We start from the raw sequence: 20000 nt of genomic DNA on the forward strand, positions 1-20000 counted from the left end.
GACAGACAGACAGACAGACAGACAGACAGACAGACAGACAGACAGACAGACAGACAGACAGACAGACAGACAGACAGACAGACAGACAGACAGACAGACAGACAGACAGACAGACAGACAGACAGACAGACAGACAGACAGACAGACAGACAGACAGACAGACAGACAGACAGACAGACAGACAGACAGACAGACAGACAGACAGACAGACAGACAGACAGACAGACAGACAGACAGACAGACAGACAGACAGACAGACAGACAGACAGACAGACAGACAGACAGACAGACAGACAGACAGACAGACAGACAGACAGACAGACAGACAGACAGACAGACAGACCGACAGACCGACAGACCGACAGACAGACAGACAGACAGACAGACAGACAGACAGACAGACAGACAGACAGACAGACAGACAGACAGACAGACCGACAGACAGACAGACAGACAGACAGACAGACAGACAGACAGACAGACCGACAGACCGACAGACAGACAGACAGACAGACAGACAGACAGACAGACAGACAGACAGACAGACAGACAGACAGACAGACAGACAGACAGACAGACAGACAGACAGACAGATAGACAGATAGATAGATAGATAGATAGATAGATAGATAGATAGATAGATAGATAGATAGATAGATAGATAGATAGATAGATAGATAGATAGATAGATAGATAGATAGATAGATAGATAGATAGATAGATAGATAGATAGATAGATAGATAGATAGATAGATAGATAGAGAGAGAGAGGGGGATATTAGGTGTGGTTTTATCTAGATAGATAGAGAGAGAGGGGGATACTAGGTGTGGTTTTATCTAGATGACTAATTGACATGTCAGACTCTCACTGTGTCATCACTCTCCGTGTCTGGGATCACAGAGAGAGAGACCCAGCTATGGGAACAAACACTGAACTCACTGATTCACTACATGGTCATTCAGGCGCTTCGTGGGCAACAATCACACTAAGAAACCTGTGTATTTTTATTGTACATTTAATTTCTCATTTTCTAAATATTACAATCACATACAGTTGTATAATATTATGAAGCACAGAAAACAAAAGAAAAAAAACACCCACCCCTACATAGCAACGTTTTGGAGCGAGACTTTAGAATGTACGTGTGTGATTTAACAATGGAACCAGAGGTTTAGAGTGTAGATGTGTGGTTTAACAATGGAACCAGAGGTTTAACAATGGAACTAGAGGTTTAGAGTGTACATGTGTGATTTAACAATGGAACTATAGGTTTAGTGTGTACAGTACATGTGTGATTTATCAATACACCTAGAGGTTGTTTCAATGTGTGATTGAGTTGTGAATCTGCTTGTGAAACGTCTTGGCATGTTGAATCATAAACAGCAGTATTCACATGTCAGCGCGTCACTCTGCTCCTCCAACGGTTATGAAGCTATGGGTCAGACTCAGGACCCCAAATGTGCCTCGACAGGCCCCCGTCTGGTCTGTGGGTCCTGTACAAGAGGAGCAATGTGTTGTCTAGAGCCTGTTCCTCCTGTGGGTCCTATACAAGAGGAGCAATGTGTTGTCTAGAGCCTGTTCCTCCTGTGGGTCCTATACAAGAGGAGCAATGTGTTGCCTTGAGCCTGGCCCTCCTGTGGGTCCTATACAAGAGGAGCAATGTGTTGTCTAGAGCCTGGCCCTCCTGTGGTTCCTGTACAAGAGGAGCAATGTGTTGTCTAGAGCCTGGCCCTCCTGTGGGTCCTATACAAGAGGAGCAATGTGTTGTCTAGAGCCTGGCCCTCCTGTGGGTCCTGTACAAGAGGAGCAATGTGTTGTCTAGAGCCTGGCCCTCCTGTGGGTCCTATACAAGAGGAGCAATGTGTTGCCTTGAGCCTGGCCCTCCTGTGGGTCCTGTACAAGAGGAGCAATGTGTTGTCTAGAGCCTGGCCCTCCTGTGGGTCCTGTACAAGAGGAGCAATATGTTGTCTAGAGCCTGGCCCTCCTGTGGGTCCTATACAAGAGGAGCAATGTGTTGTCTAGAGCCTGGCCCTCCTGTGGGTCCTGTACAAGAGGAGCAATATGTTGTCTAGAGCCTGGCCCTCCTGTGGGTCCTGTACAAGAGGAGCAATGTGTTGTCTAGAGCCTGGCCCTCCTGTGGGTCCTATACAAGAGGAGCAATGTGTTGTCTAGAGCAGGGGTTCCCAAACTTTTTCAGGCCGGGGCCCAGAAAATAAGGCGTCAGAGAGCCGCGGCCCAATGCACATCGTCTGGCTTTTTTTTTTTTTTTTTTTTGCCAGGCGACCGATTTTTTAAGCCAAATATCACTTCAATCCTATTAAGTTAGTTCAAGTTAGTTATTCATTTATATGTGCTATTTATGAGAGGGCTAACTTGTTGCAAAATAATAATGATAATAATAATAGCCTCATTAAAATACTATTGTTGCTTCGGTTGTTTTCAGCGTTTTATGTGCATAATCTGTTATTTAGTTTGAAATGTTCGTTGAAATAAGTAGATTTTTCGTTTTTTTTTTATTTATTAAGTTAATATAAAACCATATAGTCACATTTTAGAATACAATAGAATAGAATTTTAGAATACAACTAGAAACACTGTCCTGGCCTGCTTCTAAGTTCAGTGGCCTGACAAAAAAAATTAAAATAAAAAAATAAAAAAATAAAAAAATAAATTTTTTATTTTTTTTTTAGATCATCTCGCGGCCCACCCGTGGCTGCTCGCGGCCCACCTTTGGGTCGCGACCCCGACTTTGGGAACCACTGGTCTAGAGCCTGGCCCTCCTGTGGGTCCTATACAAGAGGAGCAATGTGCTTGCTCTCTCTCTCTCTCTCTCTCTCTCTCTCTCTCTCTCTCTCTCTCTCTCTCTCTCTCTCTCTCTCTCTCTCTCTCTCTCTCTCTCTCACACACACACCATAAATCTTACAAACAAATAAGCATACAAAATATATGCACAAATACATATACGCCAACACGTGCAGACACCCATACATTTTAAGGGGGAGATGGGGGGGGGGGGGGGTCCTGTAAGACAGAAAATACTGGCCTACAGCTTCTGCCAAAACAACAGCAGTAATTTAGTACTGGGAGATTCACTTCAGCTGCAGACATTTTGTGTTTTCTAGTTTTGCACGTAGCTATTACATAATCATAGAAAAGACCCACAGGGGATTCCATTTTATGAGTCTTGCCAACAAAAAATACAGACAGATACAAATACAGAGACAAGATTTATGAAGGTATTATCGTGTATTTTGCTACCCTATTTTCACGAAGCTATAACTTAGCCATATCTTCAGCTAATACCCATACATCTCCTTGATGGTTATCTTAGAAAGCTGTGTGTCACTGGGATCTGCAGAGTTGTGTCTTTTATTTGACCGAAGGAGCACACTGGTCTAGCATTAAAGGCCCAACCCACGATCCAAACATCCAACAGGTATAGCCCCCACCACCACAAGGAAGGAATAGGAAGGGAGACCATGTTTTCATTCTCCAGTCGAGCGATTGAGCTATTAATACAAGGATTAACACAAGACAACAGCTAAAAGTATTCATTAAAGTATTAAAAGTATTAGTAAAAGTATTTTTTAAATGTATTTGCTGCTGTTTCGTGGCTATAAAGGGTTTGTTTACATTGGTAATGTTTGTAAACAAACACTGGAGTGTACGGAAGCCGAGAACGGCCACATCGCTATATATTATTTTATTGGCGTTTTCTCGTGATAACAACTTATTATTTCATTATCTCAATATAACAAAGTCAGTTTTCTCATGATAACGGATTCATTTATTTCAGTAAGTTGTTCAGTACAGCAACAGACAGCCAGTGGCAGCTCTTGAAGGCTGAAATCAGGACGGCGTGATCAGATCACATGAACCAGCTCACAATCATCTCAGAGTTCTGCACATGGTTCTGGAAAATTATCCCACCAAAACAAAAGTCTTCTGTTATATCAAGATCATGAAATAAATTAATCCGTTATCACAAGAAATGGACTTTGTTATATCAAGATAATGAAATAATATGTTGTTATCACGAGAAACGGACTTTGTTATATCGAGATAAGGAAATAATAAGTCGTTATCATGAGAAACTGACTTTGTTATATTAAAATAACAAAATAATAAGTTGTTATCATGAGAAAAACGGACTTTGTTTTATTGAGATAACGAAATAATAAGTCGTTATCACGAGAAAGCGGACTTTGTTATATCAAGATAACAAAATAATAAGTCGTTATCACGAGAAAACGGCAATAAAATAATAAATAAAGACGTGGACGTCCTCGGCTTCCGTAGGAGTGAAACAGGTCTACAGATTTACAAATTTACGGTCAAAATAATGATAAGAAGAAGAAGAAGAAGAAGAAGAAGAAGAAGAAGAAGAAGAAGAAAAGAAGAAGAAGAAGAAGAAGAAGAAGAAGAAGAAGAAGAAGAAGAAGAAGAAGAAGAAGAAGAAGAAGAAGAAGAAGAAGAAGAAGAAGAAGAAGAAGAAGAAGAAGAAGAAGAAGAAGAAGAAGAGTAGTTATGAATCGATAACAATAATAATGATAACAATAATAATAATAATAATAATAATAATAATAATAATAATAATAATAATAATAATAATAATAATAATAATAATAATAATAATAATAATAATAATAATAATAATAATAATAACAATAACAATAACAATAACAATAACAATAACAATAACAATAACAATAATAATCATAATCATAATCATAATCATAATAATAATAATAATAATAATAATAATAATAATAATAATAATAATAATAATAATAATAATAATAATAATAATAATAATAATAATAACAATAATAATAACAATAACAATAACAATAACAATAACAATAACAATAACAATAACAATAACAACAATAATAATAATAATAATAATAATAATAATAATAATAATAATAATAATAATAATAATAATAATAATAATAATAATAATAATAATAATAATAATAATAATAATAATAATAATAATAATAATAATAATAATAATAATAATAATAATAATAATAAGAATAATAAGAATAATAATAAGAATAATAATAAGAATAAGAATAATAAGAATAAGAATAATAAGAATAAGAATAATAAGAATAAGAATAATAGTAATAATGATAATACAAAAATAATCAGGGTTGGGGCTTTAATATTTTGCATTATAAATCCCAATAGGGAGACTGTAGGGTTCAATAGGTCCAGAAGTCCTGCTGTGGTCTCTGGGAAAGACTCTCCAGACACTGTGATTCACTACTGGATATGTAGATATGACTCATGTACAGAATAACAGGAGCTCACAGGCTATACACACAAGCTCTCTCACTCTCTCACACAGTCTCTGGCACACACAAGCACATGTACATTCATGCATTTGTGTAATTGTATGTATGTCTCCGGAGAGAGAGAGAGAGAGAGAGAGAGAGAGAGAGAGAGAGAGAGAGAGAGAGAGAGAGAGAGAGAGAGAGAGAGAGAGAGAGAGAGAGAGAGAGTGAGAAAGAGAGAGAGAGAGAGAGAGAGAGAGAGAGAGAGAGAGAGAGAGAGAGAGAGAGAGAGAGAGAGAGAGAGAGAGAGAGAGAGAGAGAGAGAGAGAGAGAGAGAGAGAGAGAGAGATGAAAATAATCTGCAGGTCCAAATCATTGGATGACATCATGCCAATTTATACACCATTAGTACTCACGGTCACTGTGTGTGTGTGTGTGTGTGTGTGTGCACATGTGAGTGAGAGAGACAATAAATGAAGAGACAAAGGTCAGATAAAACAGAGAACAGATGGTTTTGTTTTTTTATCCCATTTAAAGGGAAAGGAGATGCTCTCCTTGATTCTCTCATTAACTACCATTGAGGCGCCCTTGAGCAAGGCACCTAATGGCCAATGGTAGGCATGGCTATACATCTGTGGTTGCAATGGAAACAGGTTGTCCGAAGGAAGCGACAGTTGTGATTGGATTGGATCAAGAAAAGAGGGTGGGGGTTGAGATAGGTCAATTAGACAGCTCCCGTGAGTGAGTCACTGAGTGAGTGATTGTGTATTGTGAATAAGAATGTTCTAAAACTTTTCTAGGTTAAAACAAGGTTAAGCCATATCTAAATTGAATGACATATATATGTGGGGCGACTGTGGCTCAGGAGGTAGAACGGTCGTCTGGTAATCAGAAGATTCGCGGTTCGATTCCTCCCGGGCAGCGTGTCGAAGTGTCCTTGAGCAAGACATTTAACCCCTAACTGCTCCCGATGAGCAGGTTGGCACCTTGCATGGTCACCTCCACCTTCGTTGTGTGAATGTGTGAGTGAATGGGTGAATGTGAGGGGAAAAATTGTAAAGCGCTTTGGATGATAGTGTTATATAAATGCACCATTTACCATTCAACAAGACACACACACACCGACTTTAGTTCAGGGTCCCAGGATAACTTTAGTTCCCCGTCCCTTTTGTGCCTATAGTCTACCTTGCAGTGAGTTTGGGTGTGCCTTAAAGGGATATTCCACCCAAAATGACTTTGAGGTTATAATTCTACAATTTTACTAATTCCCTAAAATGTGCCAAGATTTATTTTCTCTTGTTTTATGAGTTTTCTCAAATGCAAATGCCATGACATCATCACATTGTACTGAGATGATTGAGAGAATATTTTATGAGCAGCCATGTTCCCACACCTACGTTAAACACTGACATGTTTTTGTTTTCCTTCTGGAGTTCTAGATGCTTACGTTAATGCAGTGCAATCCGATGATGTCACAGCATTAAGCATTTGCTTACTTTAGGAGTTTATAACTCGAGACTCGTAAAATAACAGAGAAAAAAATCTTATTTTTAGAAAGAATTTGAGCAAAACGACCACTTTTGCAGAATTGTAAACCTAACCATGACAGACTGGCCATCTGGAGCAGCAGGAGTTCTCCCAGTGGGCCGGTAGCCCTGATGGGCCAGTAAGTCAAGTAAATGGCAAATAAAAAAAAGAAGAAAAATACTTGCCTTGGAATGCACATAAATCCATACCCCTCCCCAGTTACACCCAACTGCCGCTTCATTGCTCTGTTTATTTTTTTGTTTGTTTGTTTGTTTTTTGCCTTTTTCATAATTTCGTCATTATGCCAATTCCCTGTGTGTCGCGGTCCTGGTCGTTGTGATGTCGGTCTGGGGAGGGTGTAGACTACCACATGTCTCCTCTGTCGGTCTGGGGAGGGTGTAGACTACCACATGCCTCCTCTGTCGGTCTGGGGAGGGTGTAGACTACCACATGCCTCCTCTGTCGGTTTGGGGAGGGTGTAGACTACCAAGTCAAGTCAAGAGTTTTATTTGTCACGGCATACAAGTATACAATGAAATGTGGGTGGTCTTGCCCGCAACGATGTGCAATACAGTAGTACAGACCTGGGCATTGTACGGCCCGCGGGATGATTCTGACCGGCCCGCGAAAGATTACATGATAATAAAAAAAAAAAAAAAAAAAAAAAAATCTTTTTAATATTTTTTATTTTTTTACTTTTTTCTTTTCATGTCAACGTTCACACGCACAATATACGCGTACCTAGGATTTGACTTGATTCAACAACAAAGCAGTCGGGGCAAGCCGAAAACGGTCGAAAGTGTGGTTATTTGAAGTTTGGATTTATTTTTTCACAACTGAGGTAGGTAGATTACATTTTTTGAGACTAAAGTACAGAAAAAAGGTACCGTTGGGTACCGGTATCGATTCACAGGTACCTGTACCGTATCGGTTCAAATGTGAACGGTACCCATCCCTACTGAACACACAACTGCAGGGCAAGGGCATTTTTGCTCATGAAATGCATAGCCATGTGAAAGCCTTCATGACAAAGTTGCAATTAATTTCAAGGCAACTAGGCAGCAACAATCTCAAACACATGAAAACCCTGAAAGAAGTCAAACCATCAGCTGATCACCGGCACAGGTACTCATCCATGTTGGGAGCACTGCATGATGAATTTTCAAGGCGTTTTCAAGATTTCAAAAAGGTTGAGGATGAAATGCAGCTGGTTTCCTCTTCCTTTACCTGCAGTGTTGATAGTGCACCCACTGATGTTCAGCTTGAACTCATTGACCTGCAGTCTGATTCACTACCGAAAGAGCACTTTAAGTCAGCATCACTGCTAGAGTTCTACTCTGCTCTCAAGGAGGAGAACTTTCCAAACATGAGGAGACATGCTCAGAAGATGTTAGTTCTCTTTGGATCCACCTATATGTGAACAGACATTCTCAGTCATGACGTTTACCAAGTCCAGGTACAGATCCTCTCTCACTGATGAACATCTGGCAGCTGTGCTTCGCATCTCCACCTCAGACATGCAACCTGACTTTGATGGACTTGTTAAAGCTCAACAGAGACTGGATTTATCACACTGAATGAAAAAAAAAAAGCTGAAGAACACTAAAATGTGGAAATATAACAAGTGAAATGGGACACTTGATATTTTTTTTCTTTTTTTTGCACAGTTCTGAAAACATTAAATGTTTAATATAGGCATGTAAAGTAAAAAAGGCTACTGGGACACTTTTCTTTACACAGTTCAGTGACATGTCTTGTTTATTTTGGCTATAAGTGTGAGGTTTTGCCCGCTGCTCACTACCTTTTCTCTGTCTTCTTTAAGCCTACTGTTAGGAATTCCCTACTCACTCTCTCTAGCCCCCACCCTCTCGTTCCTTACCCTTAGTGGCCACACCTGTTTGATATTCTATTATCTCTCGCACCTGTGATGGCAGGCTAATTAGTCCCCCTGTGGGCTTTAAATACCAGGGCGCTTCCCCTCGTTTTGGCGTGGGGTCGTGTTGTATTCATGCTGAGTCATATTCCCTAACATCTAGACTCTTTCGGGAGATCCTCTGGTCTACCAATGCTGTAAGATGGATCTCTCCAGCCTTGAGATGTTTGCTCCAGCCTTCGTCTGCTGTCGCCGTAGCCTGTGGAGGAGACTGTTCTGCGCTCCCTGTAACTTCCACGGGAGGCACCCCAGCGCTCCACTGCAGACCCCAGCGCAGCTGTTCGTCCTGACGCACATCTAGACCAACGCGCATCTCCCGGACCTTCGAGCTTGGCACGCTCCTCCGTCCCAGCGCACAGACGCGCATCTTCCAGACCTTCGAGCTTGGCACGCTCCTCCGTCCCAGCGCACAGACGCGCATCTTCCAGACCTTCGAGCTTGGCACGCTCCTCCGTCCCAGCGCACAGACGCGCATCTTCCAGACCTTCGAGCTTGGCACGCTCCTCCGTACCAGCGCACTGACGCGCATCTTCCAGACCTTCGAGCTTGGCACGCTCCTCCGTACCAGCGCACAGACGCGCATCTTCCAGACCTTCGTGCTTGGCACACTCCTCCTCGCAGACGCACCCCGAGGCGTCTCTCTGTTTCCGACGCGCACACCAAGGTGTGGCGCGCACTCTGTTCCTCGGCTCCGACAGCGGCTACCCGGTGGACGACGCTCTCGCCACCGCCACTGTTCCGACGCGCACACCAAGGTGTGGCGCGCACTCTGTTCCTCGGCTCTGACAGCGGCTACCCGGTGGACGACGCTCTCGCCACCGCCACTGTTCCGACGCGCACACCAAGGTGTGGCGCGCACTCTGTTCCTCGGCTCCGACAGCGGCCACCCGGTGGACGACGCTCTCGCCACCGCCACTGTTCCGACGCGCACACCAAGGTGTGGCGCGCACTCTGTTCCTCGGCTCCGACAGCGGCTACCCGGTGGACGACATCCTCGCCACCGCCGCTGTTCCAGCGCTCTGTTCCTCGGCTCCGACAGCGGCTACCCGGTGGACGACATCCTCGCCACCGCCGTTGTTCCAGCACTCTGTTCCTCGGCTCCGACAGCGGCTACCCGGTGGACGACGCCCTCGCCACCGCCGTTGTTCCAGCGCTCTGTTCCTCGGCTCGGACAGCCAGCCACCCGGTGGCGATGCCCTCGCCCCGTTGCTGTCCCTGTACCTTTACGCATACGCCTGGGTGAGTTTTGATTGTGATGTCACTCACTCAGCGTAGTGCCCTTGCCCCCGTTCCCGTTTGCTGTCCCTTACCTTTACGCATACGCCTGGGTGAGTTTTGATTGTGATGTCACTCACTCAGCGTAGTGCCCTTGCCCCCGTTCCCGCTGCTGTCCCTGTACCTTTACGCATACGCCTGGGTGAGTTTTGATTGTGATGTCACTCACTCAGCGTAGTGCCCTTGCCCCCGTTCCCGCTGCTGTCCCTGTACCTTTACGCATACGCCTGGGTGAGTTTTGATTGTGATGTCACTCACTCAGCGTAATGCCTCTTGCCCCCGTTCCCGCTGCTGTTCCTGTACCATTACGCATACGCCTGGGTGAGTTTTGATTGTGATGTCACTCTCCCAGCGTATTGCCTCCTTTAGTTCTCACTTAGTTATTAGTTTGGACATTTCATCTCCCACTCTGTTTTGTTCTCTCGTGGATATTATTTTGGACATTACATCTCCCACTGTGTGTTTGTTCACACGAAGATAGTATTTACTTTGTTACTTTGTTATTTGGACTGTTCTGCATCTGCTCTGTTTGTTCCCTTTGAATATTAACCCTCTCCTCTGTTCTGCAGAGCGGCCCAGATGTTTTCCCACCAGTCCCCAGTTCCTCCCTGTCCCCAGCCCGCCTCCGCGGTTCTCTGTCCCCAGTTCCTCCCTGTTCCCCAGCCCGCCTCCGCGGGCCTCTGTTCCCGTCTGTCCCTTCTAGTTCCACCTAGTTCCTGTCCCAAGTTCTCCCCTTCTAGTTCCACCTAGTTCCTGTCCCAAGTTCTCCCCTTCTAGTTCCACCTAGTTTCTGTCCCAGTTTCTCCCCATCTAGTTCCACCTTGTCCCTAGTCCTCTATCCCTAGTCTCTAGTTCCTCTGTTCCCAAGGCGTTCCCTTAACCTTCCCTTAGGCGTTCCCTTACCTTCCCATAGTGTTCCCTTTTCCTGCCCGCCTCTTAAAGGCACTTTACCTTCCCCTCTTGTGTTATTCCAGTGTTTTGTGTTTTCTCCCTTAAAGGGACAGTGCCCTTTTTCCCTGTTCTAAATAAATATCTGTTTCTTGGCAAACCATCATACCTGTCTTGTGTTGTGCGATTGGGGTCGGTTACAAACCATAACAATAAGATGATGTGATGTCTTTAGAAAGCTAAGAAAATCCTTGTTTCAATAGTATATGAAACTCAAAATAATAACTTTATTTGTATAGCACTTTTTCATACATGCCTTGTTATTAATGTTTCACATTTTGTTTATCATTTTGAAAATAAATTCTATTTGAATAAATGATATTTTTGAAAGCTAACCTCACCTTTTAATTGCCAAATAATAACATACACTCTTACCAGGGGTCAAAACAATGCAATTTACTGCTTTTTATATAGAAATAAAATGTATATTATGCATAATTGAGTTTGGAATTTTGGCCCGGCCCTCCAACATATTTTCAGTTGCTCATTCGGCCCCCCGGGAAAAATAATTGCCCACCCCTGCAGTAGTACAACATATAATGGAATCCAATAAACAACATTGTGCAATAAACAGGTAACATAGTGGGACATCACGGTATTTGTACATAGTTATTTACAGAGCATGAAGGACATGCTAGGTCCCTTGGTAGTGCAATACACTGTTACTATACTATTTTTAAAGTGACCTTTCCTTTGTGGCCATAAGTGTGGGCGTGTGCAGCATGAGTGAGTGCTTTCTCATGTTAAAGTGGCTGCTAGTGTGCGAGCGTGCACAGCGTGCATGTCGTGTGTGTGCTAATGTGTGCTTGTGTGTGGAGAGTTCAGTGTTCTGTGACCCTCAGTGTTCATTGTTCAAGGCTCTGATGGCCTGGGGGAAGAAGCTGAGCCAAAGCCTCTCTGTCCTAGTAGCTGGTGTTCGCAGGCGTCTGCCTGACCTCAGCAGCTGGAACAGGCTGTTATTGGGGTGGTGAGGGTCTTTCATTATTCTGCAGGCTCTGGATTTGCACCTCTTGTTGTATAGAACCTGCAGGGGAGGTAGTGCAATACCCGTGGTACCACATGTCTCCTCTGTCAGTCTGGGGAGGGTGTAGACTACCACATGTCTCCTCTGTCAGTCTGGGGAGGGTGTAGACTACCACATACCTCCTCTGTCGGTCTGGGGAGGGTGTAGACTACCACATGCCTCCTCTGTCGGTCTGGGGAGGGTGTAGACCAGACCTGGGCATTGTACGGCCCGCGGGATGATTCTGACCGGCCCGCGAAAGATTACATGATAATAAAAAAATACAAATAAAAAAAAAATTAATATTTTTATTTTTTTTTACTTTTTTCTTTTCATGTCAACGTTCACACGCACAATATACGCTTACCTAGGATTTGACTTGATTCAACAACAAAGCAGTCGGGGCAAGCCGAAAACGGTCGAAAGTGTGGTTATTTGAAGTTTGGATTTCTTTTTTCACAACTGATTACATTTTTTTAGACTAAAGTACAGAAAAAAGGTACCGTTGGGTACCGGTATCGATTCACAGGTACCGGTACCGTATCGGTTCAAATGTGAACGGTACCCATCCCTACTGAACACACAACTGCAGGGCAAGGGCATTTTTGCTCATGAAATGCATAGCCATGTGAAAGCCTTCATGACAAAGTTGCAATTAATTTCAAGGCAACTAGGCAGCAACAATCTCAAACACATGAAAACCCTGAAAGAAGTCAAACCATCAGCTGATCACCGGCACAGGTACTCATCCATGTTGGGAGCACTGCATGATGAATTTTCAAGGCGTTTTCAAGATTTCAAAAAGGTTGAGGATGAAATGCAGCTGGTTTTCCTCTTGAACTCATTGACCTGCAGTCTGATTCACTACTGAAAGAGCACTTTAAGTCAGCATCACTGCTAGAGTTCTACTCTGCTCTCAAGGAGGAGAACGTTCCAAACATGAGGAGACATGCTCAGAAGATGTTAGTTCTCTTTGGATCCACCTATATGTGAACAGACATTCTCAGTAGGGATGCTCGATATTGGCTTTTTTACCGATACCGATATTCCGATATTGTCCAACTCTTAATTTCCGATACCGATATCAACCGATATCAACCGATACCGATATATGCAGGGTTTCCCCCCCAAAAAACGGAATCATTTCAGGTAACTAATAATTTCACTGTATATATATATAACAAATATTGTTATTGTTTTTTTTCTTTTTTAAACCGATACCGATATTTTCCGATATCACATTTTACTGCCGATATCGGCCGATAATATCGGTCGGCCGATAATATCGGACATCCCTAATTCTCAGTCATGACGTTTACCAAGTCCAGGTACAGATCCTCTCTCACTGATGAACATCTGGCAGCTGTGCTTCGCATCTCCACCTCAGACATGCAACCTGACTTTGATGGACTTGTTAAAGCTCAACAGAGACTGGATTTATCACACTGAATGAAAAAAAAAAAGAGCTGAAGAACACTAAAATGTGGAAATATAACAAGTGAAATGGGACACTTGATATTTTTTTTCTTTTTTTTGCACAGTTCTGAAAACATTAAATGTTTAATATAGGCATGTAAAGTAAAAAAGGCTACTGGGACACTTTTCTTTACACAGTTCAGTGACATGTCTTGTTTATTTTGGCTATAAGATGATGTGATGTCTTTAGAAAGCTAAGAAAATCCTTGTTTCAATAGTATATGAAACTCAAAATAATAACTTTATTTGTATAGCACTTTTTCATACATGCCCTTTGTTATTAATGTTTCACATTTTGTTTATCATTTTGAAAATAAATTCTATTTGAATAAATGATATTTTTGAAAGCTAACTGTTCTGAAGGATCAGATTAAACCGAATATATATATTTATTTATATATATATATTTAATTGTATTTGTATATCCCCTGATATCCCTTGTATATTCCTTGTACAATATGCATTGAATATCCCTTCTAGTCTACTGAACATCCCATAATAGTCTCCATTCTACCATTGGACGAGACCTTGGTGCCAGGTCGCCATACCCCTCAGACCAGGTTCAATCGTACCGCTCAACATGTATGGACAAGTCCTAGTTCCGCGTAGGAATATGTCTACCGCACCACTAATGGTACTATTTGTTCATAGTGCGTATATATACTGCGCTATTAAAGTAGAGCTTTCTTTTAGTCCAGTTCCTTACCCTCCAACAGAGTGACAGACGCAAAAGCCTCCCCGCGAACCACGTGTGGGCAGTAAGGCCAATTCGGCCCAGTATCGGCATTGAGACATCGTGTATATTAATATTTGAATAGTCATATTTGGCACTATATCGTCGAGTTGGACGTATTCTATTAAGCTAATAATAGTCTATTCATATGTAGTGCCTCGTGCGGTAAGAGTTCTATAGTAATCAGCACCCCCATCGTTTCGGGCATCAGCTGGACGCTTATCCAGGGTGGTTGACCCCACGTGAAGCTGCACCCGAGGAGCTCCAGGCCAAAGAGCGAGTGGACCTGTATATTGGATTATTCTACCGACGACGGCTAGCCTTCCCCGGCTTGGATTATGCTTTGAGTACTTTGATTATTCTATGGATAAAGGCCAACACTGCGGTGTGTTGGAAATACCCCCTCCGGAGAGGACGACAGGTGAGAAGACGCTCTACACGACGAGGTCGCCTCACGTCTCTCCATCGTGGACCGGAGGACGCCGGCCACAGAGAGTCCAACTGCTTTCATCTGTGGATCGAGGATCGCTGGGCACCGGGTCGCACGACTGTGGGCTCTCCCAGGATACCCTCGGCCAGACGGGATACAGCCAGACTCTACCCCCCCCCCCTCCAGCTGTCCTACAAGCAGTCGGAACCTTCCCCTAGTGTATCCAGCTATATAATCATTCAAGTATCATTGCTATTGTTCCCTAAATATTCCAGGTTGTATATTTGCTTCCTGCGCAATCAGAGATTGGACATTCGATATTGATCTACCTACGAATACTCATTTGCCATAAAAGTGCATACTATTTCAAATCATAAATGTAATTAAGTGATCGTTGTACATACCTTTTGCTATGTATTATTATTAAACGCAGACTTTCGACTTGGTACATTTGTGTTGGATCCGTTTCATCAGGTGGGAGTGTTTATCATAATTATTTATACCTAGTACTGGGTGGCCAGAGTCTAAAGTACAAGAGGTAGTGGTAGTAAGTATCATATCTAACAATACAGTCAGGGAATTGTACCCCTCAGTTACACTAACCTCACCTTTTAATTGCCAAATAATAACATACACTCTTACCAGGGGTCAAAACAATGCCATTTACTGCTTTTTATATAGAAATAAAATTTATATTATGCATAATTGAGTTTGGAATTTTGGCCCGGCCCTCCAACATATTTTCAGTTGCTCATTCGGCCCCCCGGGAAAAATAATTGCCCACCCCTGGTGTAGACTATACCACATGCCTCCTCTGTCGGTCTGGGGAGGGTGTAGACTATACCACATACCTCCTCTGTCGGTCTGGGGAGGGTGTAGACAGTAGACTACCACATGTCTCCTCTATCAGTCTGGGGAGGGTGTAGACTACCACATGCCTCCTCTGTCAGTCTGGGGAGGGTGTAGACCACATGCCTCCTCTGTCAGTCTGGGGAGGGTGTAGACCACATGCCTCCTCTGTCGGTCTGGGGAGGGTATAGACTACAACATGTCACCTCTGTCAGTCTGGGGAGGGTGTAGACCACATGCCTCCTCTGTCAGTCTGGGGAGGGTGTAGACCACATGCCTCCTCTGTCAGTCTGGGGAGGGTGTAGACCACATGCCTCCTCTGTCGGTCTGGGGAGGGTGTAGACTACAACATGTCACCTCTGTCAGTCTGGGGAGGGTGTAGACCACATGCCTCCTCTGTCAGTCTGGGGAGGGTATAGACCACATGCCTCCTCTGTCGGTCTGGGGAGGGTATAGACTACAACATGTCACCTCTGTCGGTCTGGCCGCCTCAGACCCACTCCTATCCGAGCTCCGGGAGGGTCATCAAAGAGAAGCCGCCTATTCTCTGTCCTCGCTCCACAATGGTGGAACGAACTTCCCACCACAGTTAGGACAGCCGAAACCCGTCCAATCTTTCGCCGTCGACCAAAAGCACACTTCTTCAATCAACAGTAAAAAAAGAAAGAAAAACAAACCTTCTTACTGTCTTCTATCATGCACTCTTTCTACTATACTAATATATCTTTACTACTATGCCCTCAACATGGCACCGGCCAAGTTTCAGCACTGTTTGATGAACATTGTTACTCAGCTGAAAGAGTTATACTTTTCCTGCTGACTTGTCGTACAGAACTTGTAAGTCGCTTTGGATAAAAGCGTCAAGCTAAATGACAAATTGTAAACATAATGGTAGGCAAGAGCTTTTAATCTCTACGCTATACCCAGATGACCCCTCGTTGCTCTCCGTTGCATGTGAAGCCGCTCTCCTCTCCCACTGCCAGTCGAGCAGCTGCGCCCTGCAGGTCAGAGCAGAAACCGCCCTGGGAGAGAGAGTGCTGGTGAGCGCAACGACACTCAGCCATGGTTTAGTCTGAAGCAGCCTGCCCGGCGAGCAGACTGTCATCAGCAACAATGAATGGTGTGATGACAGCAGGCGATGGAGAGTAAATTACTTGTTACAGACGTCACACCAACGTGGTGGATATATATACGTTTCAGCTAAAGGCTAATGTAACTCATAATCCATTAGATGCGACATGTCATAATGAGTTCTGGGATGGAACCATATGTGGTCCAGCCGTTTGTGGCTCGTGTCTCCCTCTGTAATTTTTCAGATTTTTACAGATTATGAAAGTACAGAATGTGCACATTTAATATGGCAGCCATTTTATCTGAGTACAGTTATAAACCTGCATGAATTTAAGTCAATGAGAAAAGTAGCATGTATTCAGATTCAGATTCAGATTCCTTTAATAAGCCATTGGTAATTGTTTCGGCATTTACAGTGTATGCATTTTTCCATAAATCTTTTTTTCACATAATAACAGCAACAACAGACACAGGACAAAGACAGTGCAGTGAAGGATTAATAATTTGAATAAATATATATATATATAAAGTGTAAAGTAAAGTGCAGAGTTCCAGGTCAGTCCCAGTGCAGTATTTTTGCCAGTGTCATTGTTATTGTGCCAGTGTCACTTGGGGTGGGGGCCTGAGGCATTGATCAGCCCGGCGGCTGAGGGGAAAAAACTCAGTCTGTGACGAGCTTTCACAGCCTTTGGGATCTGCAGCCTTCTCCCAGAGGGGAGCAGGGTGAAGAGGCTGTGGCCAAGGTGGAAGGGGTCGGCCATGATCTTTTTTGCCCTCTGCAGCGCCCTGGAGTCGTGCAGGGACCTGAGGGAGGGCAGGGGACAGCCGATCACCCTCTCCGCGGAGCGAATCACCCGCTGAAGCTTGGTGAGATCCTTTGCCGCTGCAGCGGGGAACCAGGAGATGATGGAGTGGGTGAGAATTGATTCGATGATGGCCGTGTAAAATTGGGCCATTATGGTCCTCGGCAGTTTAAATTTCTTCAACTGTCGGAGGAAGAACATCGTCATTTGGGCCTTTTTAAGCAGGGCCATGATGTTTTGCTCCCACTTCAAATCCCGGGAGATTTGGTGCTTTTACCTAATTTTTTTTACATAAACCTTTCATTGTTATAATGCATTGCATTATATTTGTAAACACCTAATGTGTCTATAATAGTTGGAAATATCTTATTGAAATACATTTTCTATAGATGAGCGAACAGGGAATTTCACTTAACTGCATTTCTTTTTCCACAAGGACCTTTTATTTTCTTTGTCTAATGGTTTTATTGGTGGTCCATATCTGACTTTATTCGTGATAGTAGACTATTTGGACCTGATAGCAGACTATTTGGACCTGATACTAGACTATTTGGACCTGATAGTAGACTATTTGGACCTGATAGTAGACTATTTGGACCTGATAGTAGACTATTTGGACCTGATATTAGACTATTTGGACCTGATAGTAGACTATTTGGACCTGATAGTAGACTATTTGGACCTGATACTAGACTATTTGGACCTGATAGTAGACTATTTGGACCTGATACTAGACTATTTGGACCTGATACTAGACTATTTGGTTTGTCCCTAGTTATAGGATAAAAGTGGCCAAGATAATGATGACTTATGAATAGTTTTAAATATTAATTATTTCTTAAGCTGGAGATTAACTGGTTAAAAGGAAATAGTTCCAATTGTATGTCTCAGCTGTGTTTTCTTAAGTGGTAAACGCAAAACAGATCAAGAAAATACTCCATCAACACCAATGTCTCCTCTATAGTTTTGTCTATTATTATCTTGTTAATGTTTTTTTCCATGGTTAGTTGCCAGTCAGCCTATTACCAGAACATCATAGTTACGTTGAATCTGAGAAGTTTGGGCATGACCGAGCCTATCTTGCTACCGGAGGCTATATAGCTGCACCAAGTAGGCTATGATGTCAGGAAACACGTTTGCTGCCAGCTACAGATTCAATAGACCTGGTTGTTTAAAACATCATGGCTAAAAGATAATCTACTGTTTCTTAATTTTACCTGATGTACATACAGTATTGAAAGAGTTCTTCATAGGAAAGAGAAGGAAAAAGACAGAAAAGAAAATGAGAGAAGTGAGAGAGTGAGGTTTATCAAGTTGAATAAAGACAGCATGTGACGAGAGAGTGAGGTTTATCAAGTTGAATAAAGACAACATGTGATGAGAGAGTGAGGTTTATCAAGCTGGATAAAGACAGTAGATGAGAGAGTGAGGTTTATCAAGCTGAATAAAGACAACATGTGATGAGAGAGTGAGGTTTATCAAGCTGAATAAAGACAACATGTGATGAGAGAGTGAGGTTTATCAAGCTGAATAAAGACAACATGTGATGAGAGAGTGAGGTTTATCAAGCTGAATAAAGACAACATGTGATGAGAGAGTGAGATTTATCAAGCTGAATAAAGACAACAAATGAGAGAGTGAGGTTTATCAAGCTGCATAAAGACAACATGTGATGAGAGAGTGAGGTTTATCAAGCTGAATAAAGACAACATGTGATGAGAGAGTGAGGTTTATCAAGCTGAATAAAGACAACATGTGATGAGAGAGTGAGGTTTATCAAGCTGCATAAAGACAACATGTGATGAGAGAGTGAGGTTTATCAAGCTGAATAAAGACAACAGATGAGAGAGTGAGGTTTATCAAGCTGAATAAAGACAACATGTGATGAGAGAGTGAGGTTTATCAAGCTGAATAAAGACAACATGTGATGAGAGAGTGAGGTTTATCAAGCTGCATAAAGACAACATGTGATGAGAGAGTGAGGTTTATCAAGCTGAATAAAGACAACAGATGAGAGAGTGAGGTTTATCAAGCTGGATAAAGACAACATGTGATGAGAGAGTGAGGTTTATCAAGCTGAATAAAGACAACAGATGAGAGAGTGAGGTTTATCAAGCTGGATAAAGACAACATGTGATGAGAGAGTGAGGTTTATCAAGCTGCATAAAGACAACATGTGATGAGAGAGTGAGGTTTATCAAGCTGAATAAAGACAACAGATGAGAGAGTGAGGTTTATCAAGCTGAATAAAGACAACATGTGATGAGAGAGTGAGGTTTATCAAGCTGAATAAAGACAACATGTGATGAGAGAGTGAGGTTTATCAAGCTGCATAAAGACAACATGTGATGAGAGAGTGAGGTTTATCAAGCTGAATAAAGACAACAGATGAGAGAGTGAGGTTTATCAAGCTGAATAAAGACAACATGTGATGATAGAGTCTGAGAGCTGTTAGAGATTTTAGTCAAGGCAGGGTGGGGGGAAGAGAAATGCAGATAAAGAAGTGCAGACAACGAGAAATGCAGAGGCCCAGTATTATTAGGCCCATTATATTATTATACTATTATATTATAATTGTGGATAATAAGTTATACACAGTTGTGAAACCAACAGACTCCGTGTAATGATATCCCACAGGGTTCGGCTCAGTTCAGCCCTTTAAAATG

At 42.6% G+C, this 20000-nt stretch overlaps 1 protein-coding gene across 1 annotated transcript in view; it reads right to left on the bottom strand.

Moving 5' to 3' along the window:
• The window catches only part of LOC311224380 (uncharacterized protein), a gene marked incomplete at its 5' end in the record, with an annotated part of 44749 nt that extends 27184 nt beyond the window's left edge, over nt 1–17565 (bottom strand). The window contains one exon of the mRNA XM_084309349.1: nt 17386–17565. Within this exon, the coding sequence (XP_084165475.1) occupies nt 17386–17565 (180 nt within the window). The remainder of the gene's footprint in view (nt 1–17385) is intronic.
• Between the last annotated feature and the right edge of the window lie 2435 nt (nt 17566–20000).

The sequence above is a fragment of the Notolepis coatsorum genome (genome assembly GCF_963971535.1).
Source record: "Notolepis coatsorum genome assembly, chromosome: 1".
Lineage (NCBI taxonomy): Eukaryota > Metazoa > Chordata > Actinopteri > Aulopiformes > Paralepididae > Notolepis > Notolepis coatsorum.